The 20,558-nt window shown below is 36.6% G+C and overlaps 2 protein-coding genes across 5 annotated transcripts in view; both read left to right on the top strand.

Moving 5' to 3' along the window:
- LOC306885634 (uncharacterized protein) overlaps positions 1-20,558 on the top strand; it is a 431,626-nt gene that overhangs the window by 277,765 nt on the left and 133,303 nt on the right. The window lies entirely within an intron of this gene.
- LOC306884891 (uncharacterized protein) lies at positions 10,100-19,718 on the top strand. Of its 4 annotated transcripts, none has more exons than XM_079441129.1 (16): positions 10,100-10,205; positions 10,906-10,945; positions 13,234-13,426; positions 13,973-14,093; positions 14,225-14,290; positions 14,481-14,525; positions 14,613-14,667; positions 15,211-15,357; positions 15,483-15,530; positions 15,761-15,851; positions 16,128-16,223; positions 16,506-16,624; positions 17,062-17,222; positions 18,020-18,084; positions 19,038-19,132; positions 19,490-19,718. In XM_079441129.1, exons 8-16 carry the CDS (start codon positions 15,240-15,242, stop codon positions 19,597-19,599), a joined length of 903 nt encoding a protein of 300 aa, XP_079297255.1. In that variant the 5' UTR covers positions 10,100-10,205; positions 10,906-10,945; positions 13,234-13,426; positions 13,973-14,093; positions 14,225-14,290; positions 14,481-14,525; positions 14,613-14,667; positions 15,211-15,239; the 3' UTR covers positions 19,600-19,718. The 4 variants fall into 4 exon arrangements, with proteins under 4 accessions (XP_079297255.1, XP_079297253.1, XP_079297252.1 ...); XM_079441127.1 differs by having other exon boundaries at positions 15,746-15,851; XM_079441126.1 differs by lacking the exon at positions 14,613-14,667.

Here is a 20,558-nt window from a genome sequence, read left to right as displayed (position 1 = left end):
TTTACTCGAATTTACTGACTTATCTACTGGATACGATGTCAAAGCTTTGAGAGTCCCGTTCTATGATCCGGTTAGATGGATTTATAGAAAGAAACGAATATAGTTTCGTGCCCTGTGTCATTTACATTTCCCCAGGTTAAAATAAGCTGTATGCTTGATTTATTTGTAACACATTAACCTCGAAACCTTTTCAGCTTTCTTTTTCTGCAAATTGTATAGTTGTATGGTGTAGGATAGCGAGATGACAGCACCCAAAATACTATCAAAACACTCCAACACAGCTCCATTCTTCATGAAAAATGGATAAAAATGCACACAAGAAACAAAAACCTTGAAAAATGATACACGACCTGCCAAATACTGCCCAAAAATCACAGAGATGCTGATTTGCACAGGACTAATATTACTAATATTAATACAGGACCTTGGTGTTAGGCGAAATATGGTAGGTCATTTGCGGGGAATTTTATATTACAAATTACAGACATGGTCTATTCGCACGGGATTCAGATCACAGACAACCTCCACAATTATTACAAATGACTGGAGGTCACCAAGTTATACTAATCCAATGCGAATAGGACTTAAGAATGAATTATTTATTTAGTATTTATTAATCTTAATGTTAATTTCAGCATTTACTAATGCATTAAAATCAACAGTTGTCCTTGTTAACTGTTAATGCACTCTGAATTAACACGTACTAACAGTGAACAACTGTATACTCATTAACTAGCATTAAGAAAGATTAAAAATAATGTATTGTTCATTGTTCATTCATGGTAGTTAATACGTTAACTAATAGAACCTTATTGTAAAGAGTTAACTTAATATTAAATATTAATATAATATTTTTATTCATTTCCATGCAACAATCAGATTTTTTTACTTATATATATATATATATTTATATTATTATTATTATTATTATACTTCCGGCTCGTATTTTTGCCAGTTTTCCCTTTCGGCCGAAAAGGCTGATAATTTTCAGTGGCCGAAAATTCGATGTTTAGTATAAAATAAAATTGTGTTTTTTGAGAGAGAAAAGCACAAGTGGCGTATAAGTAGCATTTTATTATTACATTCATAAGTAGGCCTAATGCAGACCCAAAACACAAACACTATAAACACTATAAACATAGCTAGGCTATTTTACTCCACAACAATTCCTTTCAATTTAAAGGTTACTCCACCCCAAAATGAAAGTGTTATCATTAATCACCAGTGTTGGGCAGTAATGCATTACTTTGTTGCATGTACCCAGCAGCTATTGCATTAGTTCAAAATAACAGCGTTCTGTGAATGTTGAATGTTGATGCTTTAATAACAAATATTTATTATGAGCGTTTATGCTGGAATTTCATGTAAATTTCATGGATGTAATGTAACGGATTACTTTTGAAGTAAAAAAGTAATCGGAACAGTAATGTGATGACTTTTAAAAGGAGTAATCAGTAAATTAATTACATTTTCAGAGTAACTTGCCCAACGCGAATAATTTGTACGCAAAGAAAACAAACACGATATTCAACAATTTGTCTCCTCCGTGTCACCGTAGCTCCATTTTGGAGAGTATCAGCTGGACACAAACAGTTTTCTAGGTTTATGTATGCTTTGATTTGAAGGAAAACAGCTATCCGTGTGGCACGGCAGTGTTGACCGTGTTATTTACCTGTCAGTCAATGGAACAATCTCAGGCCTTCTGGTATAGGCCTATTATTCATTATATAGGCAGTCCAGTTGATATGTTGGATGATCAAAAATGATTTCTAAAAATACACCAATTGCCCTAGCCTAGCTTTATTAAGATTTTCTCGGCTCGCAGAAACGCTGCAGGTGTGTGATATGATATGATCATATAAATCCTCATGTTCTGTTGTTTGCTGCTTTTTGCACATGTAAAATAAATCCCTGGAAAATAAATTCTGGCATTTTTAACGGGACACTTATGCTTTCTATTTTAATTCAATTCTAATTTAAAATAATCTTGTCAGTTAATGAGCGTCGGTTTAGAGAAATAACCGAAATGAACATTCCTAAAAGAAGTGCTGAATAACAATAAAACAAGTTAATAGTTGAGTTTAGATCAGTGATTCTGTACAATATTCTTTACTTCAAGTGAGATTATAACTACCCTGTTTTCTTTTTGTTTTTTTTTATCAGGTGCCTGACTTCTCTGCTGTTCGTCTTGCCTGGTGAGTGTGTAATGTAAAGAAAAAATATTAGTAAATTTGATTGGTGACATTGATAAGATTTAATGAATACCACATTTGTATCAATACTGTATAGTGATTCAACACTGTTTTTATTTGTAGGTGCTGCTTCTGTACCTGTGTCGGGACAAAAGGGCGGCAGTATTACCCTGCCGTGTAGTTTGAAGAGCAGAGAGGATTTAAACACTGTTCTGGCATTTGGGCACATGAACGCTTATGGTACCGGTCAAGACGAACACTTCAGGGGTCGTGTGCATAAGAGTGGGAGTTGTGACCTCATTCTGCAAGACTTGAAGACCACCGATGCTGGAAAATGCATCTCAAACATGTATGACAACAATTATTTAATTTCCAGAAACACTTTTGATGTCCATGTTAAAGGTATGGTCAAAACTGATTTAAATATTGAATTTGAGCTTTTGTTGCTTTCATTTAGTACCAGTGTTTATTTTATACTATATTACACCAGTATAATATCACACATCATCAATATTATAAAAGTGCCATGTCATAATTATGCTGTTTTATTTCTCTTCAGTTAATGTATCAGTACAGAAAGGTGAAGAGCTGATGTTTGTTACGCTTCCACTTGAGGCTAAGAACGTCACTCATTATACAAACTCGGACTGGACAGAGGTGTGGAGGAGAGGACAGCCTGTCCTGACTGATCGACTGAATGACAATAATGGCCGACTGACCATTAAACACTTCTCATCCAGTGATGCTGGAACATACCCTTACGCAACAAAAATATATTTCTCAATATATTACGTGACAATATATTTCATGTGTCTCCATATATTGTGAAATTTACACAGCAATATATCATATGATATATAACTTACATATATATAATATATTGCAATATATGGGACAATACTGCAGTTATTGCCGTTTTCATATATTGAATAAATACATATTATTATACTATTTAATATATTGTTATGTATATTGAAATATATCCCACATTATATGAAATTATATATTGGAAGAGGCATTGTATATATACGTAAATATATATGAGATAATATACCTCAATGTACAAGATAATATAATCAGATTTATATGGGAACATATGTCTTAAATATGTTGAAAAATATATTGATTTATATTACATAATATATTATATATTGTATACATGGTAAATATGAAATTATCTAATGTACAATGTCTGTCATATATTTTAAAATATAATAGATTGAATAAGACATCAATATAGTTCACATTAACTGAATGAGGTTTATTTCAAAAGCAGCAGCTGAAGGGACAGTGACCTGAGAACAAACAGAATGAAAGGCATGTCACCATGGTTCCATCTGAAGCTTATGTACACATAATGTACATAATGTGCTCGGCAAACGGCAAGCTGGTTTGCTGGTAGGGATGTGCCATATATGTCATATCATAATTAGTTCCAGGCTATAAAATCTTTTTTTTTCTTCTTTTAAACATGTTATATTTTTTATGTGATCCAATAGATGGCAACAACAACAACTATAAATGAACAAAAATACTTAAAAGAATTAATAAAACATTTCCTAAAGGACAACTGTTCTTCATTGTAATAAAATAAAACAGTCTTCAGTGCAACAAAAACAGAACAATCCCTCAGTGGAAAAAACAGGACAACAATCCTTTAGTGCAGTGTTATGGATCCCGCATGCTAACTTATCAAGACCCACTCTGATTGGCCAGCCTTGGCCAGTCCTTCAGTTGTCCATGGACTTTTTCTTCTCCTGGTGTCTTAACTCACAGATCCTTTTGTTTATGGCCGTTTGTATGTCTGGAATCTTCGCCCCTGGGTGTTGCTGAACAACTGCATCTGTAAAAGAAAAGAAAATAAGAAAGACATCCATAATGTTAGCCTCTTATTGTTGCAAAAGATGAGGTGGATCCTAATACTGGTAATATTTTTCTTATATGCCTAGTCCTCGCTCTTCAGTGGGTTACCTGTAAATAGTTCAGTCTGAAATCAGAATTGGCTTCTCAAGGAACCAAGGAAGGAGTTAGGAAGGTTCACCAAGGGGCTTTGAGCGAGGAGGTTATACTACTGTATCCACTTTGTTTTCCAGGAAGTATTGTGGTCAGTGAAAGCAACTGTACTTTGCCGTAGCCAAGCATGCCTATGGGAGGTGAATTGGTGCTGGGATTTTAAAGCTGCTACAGGGGATCTATTTTAATGCTAAAAAATGTTTGATGTATTCTGACTAGATAGAGAAATCGCTTTATATCTAAAAGAATATCAAAGCTGTTAAAGCTTTCTATTCGTCCATCTGTTTCGCTATTAGTTGTGTACATTTCAGTCCTAAAGTGTTTGTTACCCTTTACAATAACTTTGCAAAATATATTAATCCATTAAAAATAAATTCTTATTGTCTTACTGAGTAAAGCTGTAAGCTTCTTGGGGTCCAGAGGCTGGCGTCTCTCTGCAGATGGATCGACCTTGTTGACCCCTCCCGTCAGGTTAGACTTCAGTAGGACATCAATGCTGAACAGGCCCAGCAGGAGGGTGCGGGCCATTCCTTTCGCTGTAGGTTGTGCTTTTGCAGTCTCCCAACAATGGGCAGACACTCTGGAGGAGTCATCATTCCCTAGTGGCACCTAATTAATTGTAAGAAGGAAAGACAAACCAGAATAAAAACAAAGAAAATCACCAGTGACAGAATGTTTTATGTTTTTAATTGACCATTACAAAAATGTACTTACTGATGTTGGTTTGGGAGATGTGGGTTGAGGAGGTGATGGTAGAGCAACACTGGCCTCACATTGCTTGAGCTCTCTGTGATCTTGTCCGAAATGAGGTTCCTCACAGCTGCTAAGAGTGATGGAATTTCTGGAAAATATGGCCCACCGAATTTACCACAACAGGACTCCAAACAAGTTGTAAATACATAACATGTAAAAAACAAAATACACCTCCGCTCATTTTTTGGTGTCTCAAAATTTTTATAAAAGTTTAGTCTGTTCATTTTAACACGTTAAATTTTGCTGCCATGTACAGCCGCTAAACTGAATTTCACTGTACAATGTTATTGGCTGACAATGTTGACAGTTAAGTATTCTTATTAACCCAAATCTTAGCTGACAATCTTCAATTTAGGACTTTTAAAGTAAGTGTTTAATTAATGTTTCACTTCTAAATAAAAATGTATACTCATGTGACTAATGGCCCTTAGCTAGTTCAAATGAAGCAGGACTCACGTGACGGCCGTTAGCTAGCTCGTCACTGTCCCGAAGATAATAGCCTACAGCGAAAGTTACTTGGCCAATAATGCAAAAACCTCAACAGGATAATTGCTATCAATAATGTTCCATGACTAACCAAGTAAAAAAATATATATAAAAAAGCACTGTACTTACCTGCCAACTGCAAAATGTGTGCTGTTTCAACCGGCCACCCATTAGTAGGCCTCTTGCCACCGATGCTGCGGCACTCGATAAGATACTCCTTTTTAGAGTTTTCAGGATCGAAGTCTACAATCCAATTTACGGGGACTATACTGAGGGCATCTTTATCCTTCCCCTTTGACCAGCTCACTAGCGCAAACTTCATCTTTTTTTTTTTCTCCTCTCACCGCTGAGGCATGTACGCACAGACTCGGCGGCATGATCGGTTATGCGCATGCGCAATATGTTCGCGCGGTGCAAAGGTGCGCAAGCGTGGGATCGTGCAGTGGCGTAAACAGGATTATCATCTGCGCATGCGCATAACGGATCGTGCAAGCAGCAAATTGGTACCGACATTGATGGTTCAGAATATGAGATTCCATCAAGAACAAGGAGATACTGGAAAAGGAGGTTTGTGTTTTACTCCAGCCTAGTTAAGTTACGTTATTAAACGGTTCTGTAAACCTCTCTGTAAACCTATGCATGAGCTTGCTTAACTCATTAAAAAAATACTTTGTTTCAATAAACATACATGCAATAATGTAATACAGTTTTGTTTGTATATCAATGTATTTTAATATATGAATCAATATATAGCAATAGGTTGTCCATCCATATATTGCTATATATTTTCAAATATATGAGGAAGTTTCTGATACATTGAAATATATTTTCTAATGTATTGCAATATAAATTCTAGTATATTGCAATATATTTTTGTTTCGTAAGGGTACAGAGTCCTGAACTCATCAGGAGGAATCCTGGTCACCGTGACGGTCACAGGTGAGAGAAAACTGATGAATGTTTAGAAATATTAATTATAAAGTGGACAGGTGAGGTGTATTTATCATGATTTGAACAGCAAATTAATACTAAACTGTGTGATGAACCTCTCAATACTCTGTACAGAATCAGGTGTAGAATCAAATGGAAAACTGAACAGCTCACGATGAACTTGATGGCACTGAAACAACTTGTAAGTGAAATAGGAGGCATTGAGAGCTTTATGAAATCTTTAAGCAGTAGGTTTAAAAACCTTTTTATTTTTATATTTTTCAAATTGTGCTCTTTCCCCTTCCTGATATTGTGATTGGGGTTCTGGTGGTGGTGGTTGCGTTTGCTGTCATCATGAAACATCAAGAGGACAGGAGCAACAAACACGATTCCTACCAAGGGGTCTCAATGCAAGAACCTGTACAGGGGCCCAGATCACCAAACAACAGCAATGGTTGCTTAGTTGGACTTCAACGGATCTGCAGAGGATCCTGCCAACATATCAGTCCTGACTCAGTCAGGTGATTAAATGTCTCCATCTGCTGGTCACGTATTCATATTTAGAGGATCAGTTTCACTTTTTAAAAATCATTCCATATTGATTCAAAATTCAAACCTCCATCAGCTAGCATTATTTATGGTATTGTACGAGCAGTGTATTGTAAATATCCAGTCACATGCCTGTTTAATCTGATCAACTGCACTACTTATGCTGGGTACACACTAAAAGATGTTTAAAATATGAGAGACTACAAACAAGACAACAAATCCTAGATTTAACCGTTTTGCTCCTGTAGTCTGTGGTGTCCTCGGAGCCCCCCCACACATCAGGATTTCTGATGGTCAATATTCAACATGAATATTTCCGATTCACGATCGGGACACCTCCGATGTTCTTCCGAGCAGATTCAGTCACTCTTAACACACCTCACACCACAGGAAAATCTGATATGATAATCTTTAGATCCACCAAGATAATCGGGACATTACCTAGGATCTTCGGGAGGGGAGAAATCAGCCCAAAATCAGCCCGATTATCTTGTGATGTGTATCCAGCATTATACATTTATACAGAGAGCAACCATACATTTGTATTATTACTTTCTTTTCTGTATTTCTTCATTTATTAATCAATTTCTTAATTGATTTAAATTTAATCATTTAATAGTATAAAATAAATGATTTAACATGACCATTTAGAATATTACATGACAATATTTCTCATTTACCGCCCCCCTAAAGTAAATTCAGTGTTTATTTCTGAAATTCATGACCTTCTTACAACACTTTGCTCTACCCCTGGTAACATTTTAATACTTGGAGATTTTAATATTCATATAGATACTCCCTCCTGCAATTTTGCGGTAGAGTTTTTGCAATTATTGGACTGTCTTGATCTCCAACAACATGTTGATGTCCCCACACATTCTAGGGGACACACATTGGATTTAGTTATCTCAAACTTTGCCCCCATTAGTAATCTTCTGGTGTATGACTTGGGTGTGTCTGACCATATGGTCATTTCAATGGAGTTGCCACTCCCTTGTTCCCTAATCAAAGAGAAGCGTCAAATGTGTTTCAGGAATTTTAAGAATATAAATCTAGACTCCTTAGCTATAGATCTTCAGCATCTCTCCTTTGCTGATTCCTCTTCAGTTACTGAGTTAGTTGACTTTTACAATAGATCTTTGAGTAGTCTCTTAGATCTCCATGCTCCAGTCAGAACTAGAACTGTCACCTTCTCCCGTTCAGCCCCGTGGTTTACCTGTGAGCTGCGAAAGATGAAGGAAGCCGGACGTGTGCTTGAGCGGCGTCTTAAAGTCACAGGACTCACTGTTCACAGACAGGCTTACAGAGAGCATCAGAAGGCATATGCAAAATCCTTGAGAGATGCTAAAACACGATTCTATTCTGGAATCATTAACAATAGCCCTAGAAACTCAAAGCAGCTGTTTTCTACTATAAATCACATACTTAAACCGCAAGTTCACCCTTACTTAGAAGCTACCCAGCTGGCATTCGACTGACCTTAAACGTTTAAATGTGGTTGAAATAATGTCAGTTTATGTAAAAACATTAATTCAACGTCAAAACAACGTTGAACACTAAATGGTTGAAATTGCGTTGTTAACTAACTATGGATTCAATATAATAAAATTTATTTTAATTAATATTTTAATATTATTATAAATAAAATTTTTAATATTATTATAAATAAAATTTGAGTTGTACGTCAAATCAACATTATTTTTACAACCATGACTTTGAAACATTTTGTTTAAATATATCAGTAGAAAAATAACGTTGTTCCAACATCCAAACAATGCTGATCTATTAACTGTTGAAAAAGTGTTGATGCATGAATAATGATACAACGGTGAAAGATCAACTCTGAATTAAACGTTTGTTAAGTAACATTAATTCAACGTCAAAACAACGTTGAACACTAAATGGTTGAAATTGCGTTGTTAACTAACTATGGATTCAACATAGAAATATAAATAAAATTTGAGTTGTACTTCAAATCAACATTATTTTTACAACCATGACTTTGAAACATTTTGTTTAAATATATCAGTAGAAAAATAACGATGTTCCAACATCCAAACAATGCTGATCAATTAACTGTTGAAAAAGTGTTGATGCATGAATATGATACAACGGTGAAAGATCAAGATGGGTTGTTAGTGAATCAGTTATTTAATAATGAAGGGAATATACATTTGCAGAGTCAGTACTATGGTTAGGGTTTAGGTTAGGGTTATGGTTAGAACTGAACTATTAAAATAAGTCTAAGGTGCTTTAAGGCAATACCTGCAGGTGTACAGATGCTGTTCAAAAGCAGTGTATCATCCACACTCTCTGTCTGCCCTCCTAGATCTGAACATACCTCTGTCGGCAATATCTGTTTCTCTGGGTTAAAGCCTAACAAATTTTTTAAGAGAGATTATAATTTCTACTGGAACAATTTCTTTAATAATGTAAATTGGACTCACGTTTGGTCATTACCTCAAAAATTCCTCCCCATAAGGTTAGTTTATCCTACAAAGTTATTCCTACACAAATTTAAAATTGATATTGATTTAAAATGCTCTTTCTGTGAATGCTCCACTGAAACAATTTCTCATTTTTGGTCTTGCCAATATACCTAGTATTTTTGGAATAATGTGAAGATTTTCATTGCAATATTTTAAAAACATTTTCTTTATCTTACAAACATGTGATTTGGGTTTTTTTGTATTAAAGGATCGCTCTTTAAAAAAGTTTGGTTTTATTATAAATTTTATTTTATTTCTATGTAAATTTCACATTCATAAATGCAAGGTAAAGCTCTCTTTTTATGGTGCTTGAAATTAAAATGTATGTAGATGTGATGTCAAAATCTAAAAATAGTAAAGCAATTAAAGTAATTAATGCTCCTTTAACATTTTAACATAATATAAATAAAATATAATGAATGGTGCTGACCTAAAATATAAATTGCATTGTAATCCTATGGAATTTTTATAATGTATATCTATTTTTTTTAATGTTCTTCTTGTTGAGGCATGTGAATTATTTTTGTTATATGAGATATGGCACATACTGTTGTTGACAATATAAAAGCATAAAAAAAGCCCTTTTTTACTGAGAGCAATACAAGGACTTGATTGGAGGACGACGGTTGTCCATCACACAATTAAAGGCGGTGACTAGAACTGGATTCTATTGGCTCTGACGGTTCCAGACAATTGCGCATGCGTGAAGTGGGTCTGCGTCTTCATCTTCAGGCTAGAAGATTCTCTGACACTGGACCGTTTTGAACGGAATCTGGCGGTAACAGCTCAAACGGTAAGCCACATTTCATAACTAGAAAATTCCTTAATACGTTTTGAGAGTTTCTGACTCTGGCCCACATATTAATACGTATTGTGTTTATGGGCAGACGTTTAACCGCCGTTCTGTGTGTGTGTTTGCACGTGCATGTGGGAAGTGGTTAATTTAACCGCGAAGCGCCGTTGTGTGTGGGTATGCGGGTAACTTAGACTAGTTTGACTGCGAACCGCCGTTCTGTGTACAGGCAGACTAACGTTAACGTTAACTTTTAAAGCGAACCGCCGTTAATTGTGTGCTAACTTAACGCGGTGCGTGTGTGTGTGTATGGAGCGGGCAGACTAACGTTACTTTGACCGCGAACCGCCGTTGTACGGGCAGACGTTAACGTTTAACCGCGAACCGCCGTTGTGTGCTAGCTTAACGTTAACCAACCATCGGTGTGTGTGTGTGTACGGAGCGGGCAGACTACTTTGACCGCGAACCGCCGTTGTACGGGCAGACGTTAACGTTTATCCGCGAACCGCCGTTGTGTGCTAGCTTAACCTTAACCAAACCATCGGTGTGTGTGTACGGGCAGACTAGTTTAACCGGCGGTTTGTTCTGTGTGCTAGGGTGTTAGGGATGTCTCTGTTAGTTGAACGTGGCACATTGAGACACTTTTCATACACAAACTTCAAAAATAATGTTGAGATTTCATTCTTCTTCCTCTTTACAGATATTTTATGAAGTACACGACCTGAAAGTCTCCTTCAAAGGTGAGTTGTCCCATACCTAACCCAACCATCAATCTGAATCTGAAAGTAACTGTTATAAAACTAAAATCATTTACATTTTTGTAAAATTTGAATACAGGTTGATGTGGAAGATATTATTAAAAAAATGAGCACAGCTTGATCTTACGTTTTTTTTATTTTTTTTAAATTGAATGATTTTCTTTAAAACATTTGCTTAAATTATTTAGTTTTTATATTTTCACTCCCAGATGTATCACAAAAAATGGAGACGACAAAATGCACAATTACGGGCATTGGTGGAGTCTAGTGATTCAGATGAGAATCCAGGTCCCTCAAATGAGAATGAGAATCCTGGCCTCTCTTTTGCTGATAGTCCAACAGACATGCAGACACACGAGCAGTCTGATACAGGAGAAGACGAGTATCGAGATGATCATCACCCGCCAGACAGTGATGGTGAAAGTGATTCAGAAATTGGAACTTTGTCTGAGGAGGAATCAAGTGATCTAAGAAGTGATTTGGCAAAATGGGCTGTAAAAAATAAGGCAACGCGCACATCGGTTGATGAGCTGCTCTTGGTGTTACGTAAACATGGCCACCGGCTGCCAAAAGATGCCAGAACCCTTTTAGGAACTCCACCTGAAATAGAAGTCAGGGATCTATGTGGTGGCAAATTCCTTTACTTCGGTGTGGAGATGGGACTTTTGAAAATGTGCTCGCAGTATCCCGATTTCTTTTCATCAGAAAATGAGTTGCTGCTAAATTTCAGTGTAGATGGTGTGCCATTGTTTAAATCATCCAATGTACAAATGTGGCCTATTCTTTGTAGTGTGAAAAAGTTTGAGCCGTTTATCGTTGCATTATTTTGTGGAACTGCAAAGCCAAACAGCGTTACTGATTACACGTCTAGTTTTTTAACAGAACTGAAGGCACTCCAACAACATGGGGTTGAGTTCCAAAATGGAACATTAAATGTAAAAGTGAATGCTTTTATTTGTGATGCCCCAGCGAGAGCATTCCTAAAATGCATCAAGTCCCACAATGCCTACAGCAGCTGTGAGCGGTGCACCATTGAAGGACATTATGTAAGTCACAGAGTTGTATTCAACTACCAGTCGCAGGAGAAGATTGATGCAAGAACAGAAGATGACTTCATTAAACAGGCATATCCCATCCACCAAACTGGTTGCTCACCCCTGATCGCTGCAGGCTTGCAGTGCATACAACCGTTTGTGCTAGACTATATGCATGTTGTCTGCCTAGGGGTTGTCAGACGATTGCTGAACTTTCTAAAACGGGGACCTAGACAGTGTAGGCTGTCTTCAAGTCAAATTGGAGAAATTTCAGCAAAACTCTTGTCCCTCAGTGGAAAGCTGCCAAGAGAATTTGCCCGACAGCCACGAAGTCTAACTGATCTGGACAGATGGAAAGCGACGGAATTCAGGCAGTTTTTAATCTATACTGGACCGGTTGTTCTCCAAGGCATTCTGCAAGACAATTTTTACCATCACTTTTTGACACTGTCAGTTGCCATGTCCATACTGTTGGACTCCAATGGCATTACACGGATGTCATCCATTGGCTACGCTGAAGAGCTTTTAGTATATTTTTATAGAACATCTACCAAGCTCTACAGCCCAATCTTTCCATCCTATAATGTCCATGCCCTGATCCACTTGTCTGAAGATGCAAGGCACTTTGAAACATCTTTGAATGACATCTCTGCCTTTCAGTTTGAAAACCACCTGCAAAAACTAAAAAAGTGTGTCAGAAATGCAAAAAACCCAATTGCACAACTATCGAAGAGGATAGCAGAAATGGACAATGCAAAAATTCCTATCTCACCAGCAGCACATGGGACATTTGTGTCAACTAAGAAGAAGGACTCCTGTTTTTTTTTGGGACATGCCTTTGCCTTGGTAAAGGAAAGAAGGCCGGAAAAGACATGTGTGTGTGATGTGTACAGTCTCAACACTTTGGACAGTTTTTTCACCAGTCCATGCGATTCAAAACTGATTAACATTGCTGTACTGCGTAATGAAAGAGAGAACCAAAAACGAGAGCTGATTGAGGAGAAAAAACTGAAGCACAAGGCAGTTTGTCTACCATACAAAAGTGGCTACGTATTTATGCCATTGCTTCATGGCTGTGAAAGGAACTAACCAGCCTAGGATAAGTGACAAGAAGATGAGAGTCCACTAATAGCTGTTCATCTTTTAATGTTAGAAGTTTTTAGTTACAAATGATGGTCATTCACTTTAACTTTTGGATAGCATTGTTCGGAGTTGTCTCATTTGTTTTTTCTATAGACCAGAACAATGTGGACCAGAGCGGTGTGGAGAGAGGAGACCATGGAGATGGAGGAAGTGATACCATCATGTTGGGTTAAGAATGGTGGTGTATTGTGGCCTACACAAGGAGCTGCGAGAGCGTTGAAGGCCTGCAAAGAGCCAGAAGAGTCATGGACAAAATTCCCGTTAATAAAAATTAAGATTCAGTCAGGTATGTGTTTTGTAAGGCAAAGACTTATGTCATACAGTATATGAACATAAGGCAAATTTCAAATCGTCAACGCATACCTATGGACATTTCTCATTTTTTCTATTTTACATGAACATTTAAGTGTATCTATCTGTCTCTTATGTATGTTTGGTAATTTCTAGCCTGCTATAATGTCAGTTTTACTTGTTTATTTTGGTGAGACTCTTATTTTTTGGTTTTATCTCAAACAACAACAAATAGCTATACAATTAAAAGTAACTAAAGCAGAAGCACAACACAAACGGTCTCATCCAGAAAAAAACAACAAAATATATTTGAGAGGAAGCAAAAAGCTTATTTAGTCCTGCATGCCCCTTCCTCACAAAATCGTATCATGCAATAAAGTCATTCAATAGCCTGTTTATTGTTGGCATGCAAGATGATATCCGCTTATAGAAATTAAACAAGTATTTTATAATAGCCAAACCTGCATTTTTGCCCAGTTGCTTTTGTATATTAAGACTTACTCATTTGTATGCATTTTACCATTGCTGTATGTACTTTCAGATGACAAGAATGAATGCGAGAAGTATGATTTTACTACAACTGCTGAATTGAGTGGCTCAGAAGAGGAGTTACCGACGAAGAGGAGGCCCAAAAAAAAAAAAGTATCCCGACTACCAAATTGGTATGTACCCTAGTGCACTTTTACTAATTTGATCATTTGTAAGACTTTTTTTTTTTTTTGTTTTTTTTCAGTGTTGCAGAATATTACATTTGTAATTGTCTATCAAATATTTATTGACTTTTTCCTTTAAGATGAACCATCTGTCAATGTAGACAGTCAAAAAGAATCTTCTCCAGGTCTTATGATAAAGAGTACAGGTATGTAATAAAAAAAATAGGTTTTCACATTTATTTTCATACCTCTGTCACAACAATGAGGTTGGAGTAGGGTTTTCTAACCTTTTTTTAATTCAATTAATGTCAATTCAAACTAAGACAGTCAACACAGGTATGCCTATTTGTTTGAAAGATGACTATTGTCTTACAGAATGCTTATTACTAATTTTAGGTGAAAAGGCTACCAAGAAGATTCGAACATTTATTCCTTGTGAAGGTAGGTGTTAATTTACAGGAACCAATGCACTGAAGGCAATGTCTACATGGCCCCAAGGGCTACATCATTGTAACATTGTATTTTTAGAGTAAACCAACAAAAGGATCTCCTTGTGCACAGCAAGTGTGATCGTCAGGTGCAGGTAAGTAAAACAGTGAAATAAACCACCGCATGCTGAAAAATTTACAGAATCTTTAACACGTTTCGCCCGTAGCTCCCTCTGATTGTTGTTCACTCAGAACAAAGATTCAGTAAAGTTATTTTTTTTTTTAGTGTGCGGTGGTCAAATTTATCTGTTTTGCTTTCATTGTATTTTTAGAGTTTGTAATAAAAGTGTTTGTTGGAATGAAAAAGGGGTCAAAAGGGGGCAGTGACACCTTGGTGGTGGGTCATGTCACACAATCATGTCATATGAAGATGGGGGTGGGCTCAGTATGAATCATAGTAGCGATGTAATGGTTCTTACTGTAAACTCAAAGTCACACTATTCGGTAAATATTGCACAACTACTAACACAACAAAAAGAAGCCACATTTGGCAAATACAAGTAATGAGAATCAAGCCAAGAAAAGAATAACAAACGTTATGCACATTAAGAACACATCATTGTAGCATTTTAATCACCGCCACCAATTAGTCACTACAGTTTTGAAAGTACTTTATGACTGTTGACTATTTATTACAGATGACTTTGTTCTTCCAACTCCTCCCAAAATGAACAATGCACAGTCTGGTAAATATGGCACAACTACGAACACAATGAAAAGACGCCACATCCTGCATCCTGCAAATACAAGTAATGAGAATCAAGCCAAGAAACGGCTAACAAAAGGTATGCACATCAAGAGCACATTGTAGCATTTGAATCACCACCGTGGCTATGTCAGTATCGGGCCAATTAGTCACTACAGGTACTAGTTAAGTGGTTTGTTTTTTAATGACTGTCACTTATTACAGATGACTTTGTTCTTCCAACTCCTCCCAAAATGACAGATGCACAGTTTGGTAGGTGGTTGTATGAAACCAATTTTGTCTTTGATTGGATGAAATATTTTGAAGTTTAGTATGCCAGAACTGAAAGGTTACAACTTGAATTGAATGCCACAAAATATAATTTTCAATTGTCTTTTATGTTAATTTAAACTGTTAATGTTTCTTATGTTGACTAACCAAATACGTGTAAAGTAATTTTGAATTATTGACGCATTAACCACTCCCAGTGTCTAAAAACACAGAAAGAACCCAAATGGACATCCCCTCAAGACCTCAATCCTTGGCACACAGTGGTAGCAGCAGTCCCTCTGAGTCTCTTTCTAATGTTCGAAGGTATTTAATTTAAATATGATCAAAAGTGCAATATTGTCAGTATAAACAAAGCACTGTTATTATTAGATTTTATTTGGTATGGACATCACAATTAAACTGGACAAACCAGATGCACTGATTGAGTGCTTTAGCACTTCCAAATGTAAGAAAATGTTTGATGTACTGATCCAGTAAAAATAAAATTGCAACACAATAATTCTCACTACTTAGTAATAAATGGAAATTGCTACAGCAGGTATTGCAAACGAAGTATAATTCTATTTATTTTTAAACCAGATCATTCAGCCCTAGGCCTGGCCAAGAGAGTCTGTCCAGATCCCTTTCTCAGAGACGGCGTAGGGGTTCCTCAGGGTCTTCCACTCATGGACGGAGGTATTTAATTTAAATATGATCAAAAGTACAATATTGACAGTATAAATAAAGCACTGTAAAGCAGCAGTCTGAACTACACATCTTCCAGATGTAAGAAAACGTTTGGCACAGACCTCAACAAATGTCATGTTCATATTATTATTATTATTATTATTATTATTTTTATTTTTTTGTAAATAGAAATTGCGACCCAAAATGATAATTCCCACTACTCAGAATTATACTTCATTTGCAAAACCTGCTGTAGCAATTTCCATTTATTACTATTTATTTTTAAACCAGATCATTCAGCCCTAGGCCTGGCCAAGAGAGTCTGTCCAGATCCCTTTCTCAGAGACGGCGTGAGGGTTCCTCAGGGTCAAACAAATTGAGGAGGGAAGACTTCCCGATGTCTGAAAAAAGTAAAGTTATTCTCTTAATTTTGCTGACGAATAATTAGGAGTCTTCCAGTGTCCCTAGCTGTCCCCAAAGTTTTAGTTGAATCAGACTCAACAGTTCAATATGACACTTTGCTGATTTTTCACATGAGCACATGGTAACACATGTATGTTTTTTTTTTTTACAAGCAAAAAAATTGCTCCTATTTATTTTGTGAATTTGTGTTCAAGTGAAAATTGTCTATTAAATACAAGTTACTTTTAAGGGGTCTTATTTTAAGTGTATAGATTTATTTTGAATAGAAATTAGACATTTGACTAGAAATATCACAAATATTCTTGGTAAAATTGAGTTTTTGCAGTGCATTTTTCTTTATTGGGCAAATGAAAACTGATTTTGTTGTGTAGAGCGTACTCACTACATTATAAAAATAATAATTGGTCGCTTCTTTTTTGACTAGAATTTCAGAAGAGAGTTCTTCAGCTCCTTGTTGATATCAAGGATAGAATTCACATTGCCACCTCTGCTGGAACAGCATATGAATTAAATCCTGCAAACACTTTAGAAGAGCTCAAAGCTTTAGAGAATCGCCTGGAGGACATTAATGAGGGAGCAGAACTGGTAAGTTTTAACCCTCAGGTGGTATTGGGGTCTGAGTATCAGGCTAGTGAAACATGGTTTCACAACTCTAATGTACATGGAAAGATTCACAGAGATATTATGCCTCTCCCTGATTGGGTGCAAGACAAACACTCAAACTGATCTAATAAGTATAGCTTCATGGGGCATTTCACATTTTGATGAAGAGACAACAGCAGAGACAGAAAAGACAAAGAGCGGCCTATAAAGAGTGGCCTATAGAGCGTGCACAGTATGTTTTGATCCGGGTAATGTTTTTACAGCAGGAAGTGCCTTTGGCTTCATGCTCTTCTGAGGTGTGTGTGTTATGCTAGTAGCAGCTAATGTACCACTGTAGTAGTAATGTAGCAGGACAAGTGCTATAAAAAAAATAAAAAAAGCAATAAGTTACATTTGTAAAGTGCTGGCAGTTCCATTATGACAATTGGCTTGTAGTTCACTTTGAAATAAAATTTTGTTTTAGCTTACCTCAAGGGCATCCCAGATGTAGGTGTCTTTGTTTCCGCAGTGGTTTAAATTTTTATATTTTTAGGTCAAACCGTTCTTCTCTGTCAGTCATATAATGCAGGTCTATGGGACCTAAAAATATAAAAATTGAAACCACTGCGGAAACAAAGACACCTACATCTGGGATGCCCTTGAGTTAAGCTAAAACATAACAATTTTATTTCAAAGTGAACTATACCTTTCACCTTGGTGACCTTGTCCTCGTGCCTGCTTTAAGTCTGGGCTCTACTGACCACTTTTTCTGGTTTTAATTTCTTGTTGTTCCTTTTTAGAGTAAACATCTGAAGAGGTTAGGAGGGGTTGATGCTGCAGACCATGTGAAGAAGTCAATGGCTGCGTAAGTATCTTTGTTCCGTTTTTGCATTAGTTTATAGTTGGGGTGTAACGGTCCGTGTATTCGTATTGAACCGTTGGCTTTCGGTTCGGTGTTAGGTACGCATTTTCAAACCGAACAGTTATTTCAAATAAGCGCGTCGCGAGCTCGCTCATAATGTAAGAGACACTGGCGCGACCATAACATCAAATGGCAAACGTAATGTAAGTGGAACGAAACTGAGCTACTCGTGACGGACCGTTTATCAGTTTGGACCAAAGCAGCGCGAGCCGATCTTGTACTACACAGCGCTAAGAGGTAAAGAAACCACTCTCATTTGAATTCGCCACTGAAGTAATAACATCGTTGCGAGATCTAGTGAGAGTCACATTTCTTCGTTATTAATGGATCAAACAGTGCTGACGTGGAAACCAGGAAGAAACATTGTGCCATGGATTTACTGTAGTAAAACTAACAGTAACTTTGGAAGTTTGGCAGGAATAGTAGGCTACAATGCTTTCAAGTAACGTTACTTCAGTTTTATTTATACATTATGAATAACATTGCTGCCCTCAAATGCTAATCTGAACTAAAATAAACATTTATAAGTAAAAAATTACATTTCATTTTTTACAAGGAGCTGTTTTGTTTTACATGCTCCTAAGAGTCAATTATAGCTCCATCATTGCTCAAAGTAAAAAAAATATCATACTTTATGATGTTAGTTTTAATAAAAAAAGAATGAAAAAAAAATCAAGGACATTTCTCTGGCATTTCTTTTTGCTGTATCGAAAACCGATATGTAACCAATATTATTAACCGAACTGTGAAGTGTTATCGTTTTGAACCGAACCGTGAATTTTGTGAACCGTTACACCCCATAGTGATGTTCCCTGTCATATACTGTCATGCGCTACATTTTCATAATGATCTTGATTGCAATATAATACTCTAATATAAATGTTTTACCATGGCAGAACTATGACAAATAAAATGATGGCTATAATGAGCCTCAGAGGAAGGAGTGGGAAGGTGTCCTTTATGAAGACCCGTCTTTATAAGATCATCTGTGGTGAGTTTGCTTTAACACAGTAGTTTTGTAAAAATGTTTTAAATAATATAGAATATAGTAAGCAGAATAATAATTCATAAGAAATCATTTTAGTTGGAGGACTCTACAGAGCATACTGTAATATTATATATAATACTCCATTCTGGGCTCTAGACTAACTTCTCTACCGGCAGTACTGGTTACTATCAACTGCCTTTTGTTGCTCACCCAAGCACATGATTATCAATGACCTTGCATGTTGATAAATACTAATTTATATAGTTGAAACATTGGCAATGCTACAAGTTGATATTTGCAAAATATTTGACAGGTTAGCGTTTGCTAATACTGATTTTTTTTTTTTTTTTTTTTTCTCAGACGTGGTGTTCAGCTCTTTTGATACATCAACAACAAAAATAAATGAACACATGGCCAAATATTTCAAATATGCACCAGAGAGGATGGGTGGCGGTGGCAGAAAGAAATGAAAGCTAACCAGCCGTGTTCAATGTGGCCCAATGTTTGGGCCGTTCTTCTAGTTCGACACGTGTTTGAGTGAAATGTTGGCACACTTGCCGTAATAAAGCATGTTTCTTTCATCATCAGTGAAATGTCTTTATTAATCTTCTTCCTGGTCTTGCTTTTACCAATTGGCTTCGTCCTACCTGACTCTGCGTGTCCACAGACTTAGTGTTTATGTATCCATTTCAAGGTGTTTGTTCTTGCTGTTGAAAACATCAATACTTTAGTGAAAACAGTTTAACAAAATAAACTGTTAAAAAGCAGGACTTTAGTGACATTGAAATTTTAACGTTGATTGGATTTGCAAAATCTAAACTAAAATCAATGTTGGCAAATTCACCTATGTTGAGAAACGTGACGTTGGAATGACGTTGCTATTTCAACGTTGATTGGATTTGCAAAATCTAAACTAAAATCAATATTGATTCAATGTTGGCAAATTCACCTATGTTGAGAAACGTGACGTTGGAATGACGTTGCTATTTCAACGTTGATTAGATTTGCAAAATCTAAACAAAATCCAACGGTTATCCAACACTGACACCTGACGTTGATTCAACGCTGACTCTACGTTAAAATGCCAGCTGGGTACAAAAGAGAGTTGTGATAGCTTTATAATTTTTTTTAGAAAAAAAGTAGATACCATTCGTTCTTCTCTGTCTGGCTCCTCGGATTTGCCTGTTTTGACTGCCGATTTGCAGCATGAGACTCCCCAGCCTCTCTGCTGTTTTTCTGACATCTCACAGCGAGAGGTTGAGGACAAAATCAGAAAAATGAAACCATCAACCTGTGGCCTGGACCCTTTTCCTACACCGCAAAATCCCCAGAGTTAAATCAACTCTGCTCAGAGTACATATTAGAGTTGGGGTACTCGGACTCGGACTCGAGTCCGGACTCGAGTGCAATTATGAATGAACTCGGACTT

The sequence above is a fragment of the Barbus barbus genome (genome assembly GCF_936440315.1).
Source record: "Barbus barbus genome assembly, chromosome: 19".
Lineage (NCBI taxonomy): Eukaryota > Metazoa > Chordata > Actinopteri > Cypriniformes > Cyprinidae > Barbus > Barbus barbus.
Note: the sequence above shows the minus strand (reverse complement) of the source record. Positions and strands in the feature narration are given on the sequence as shown.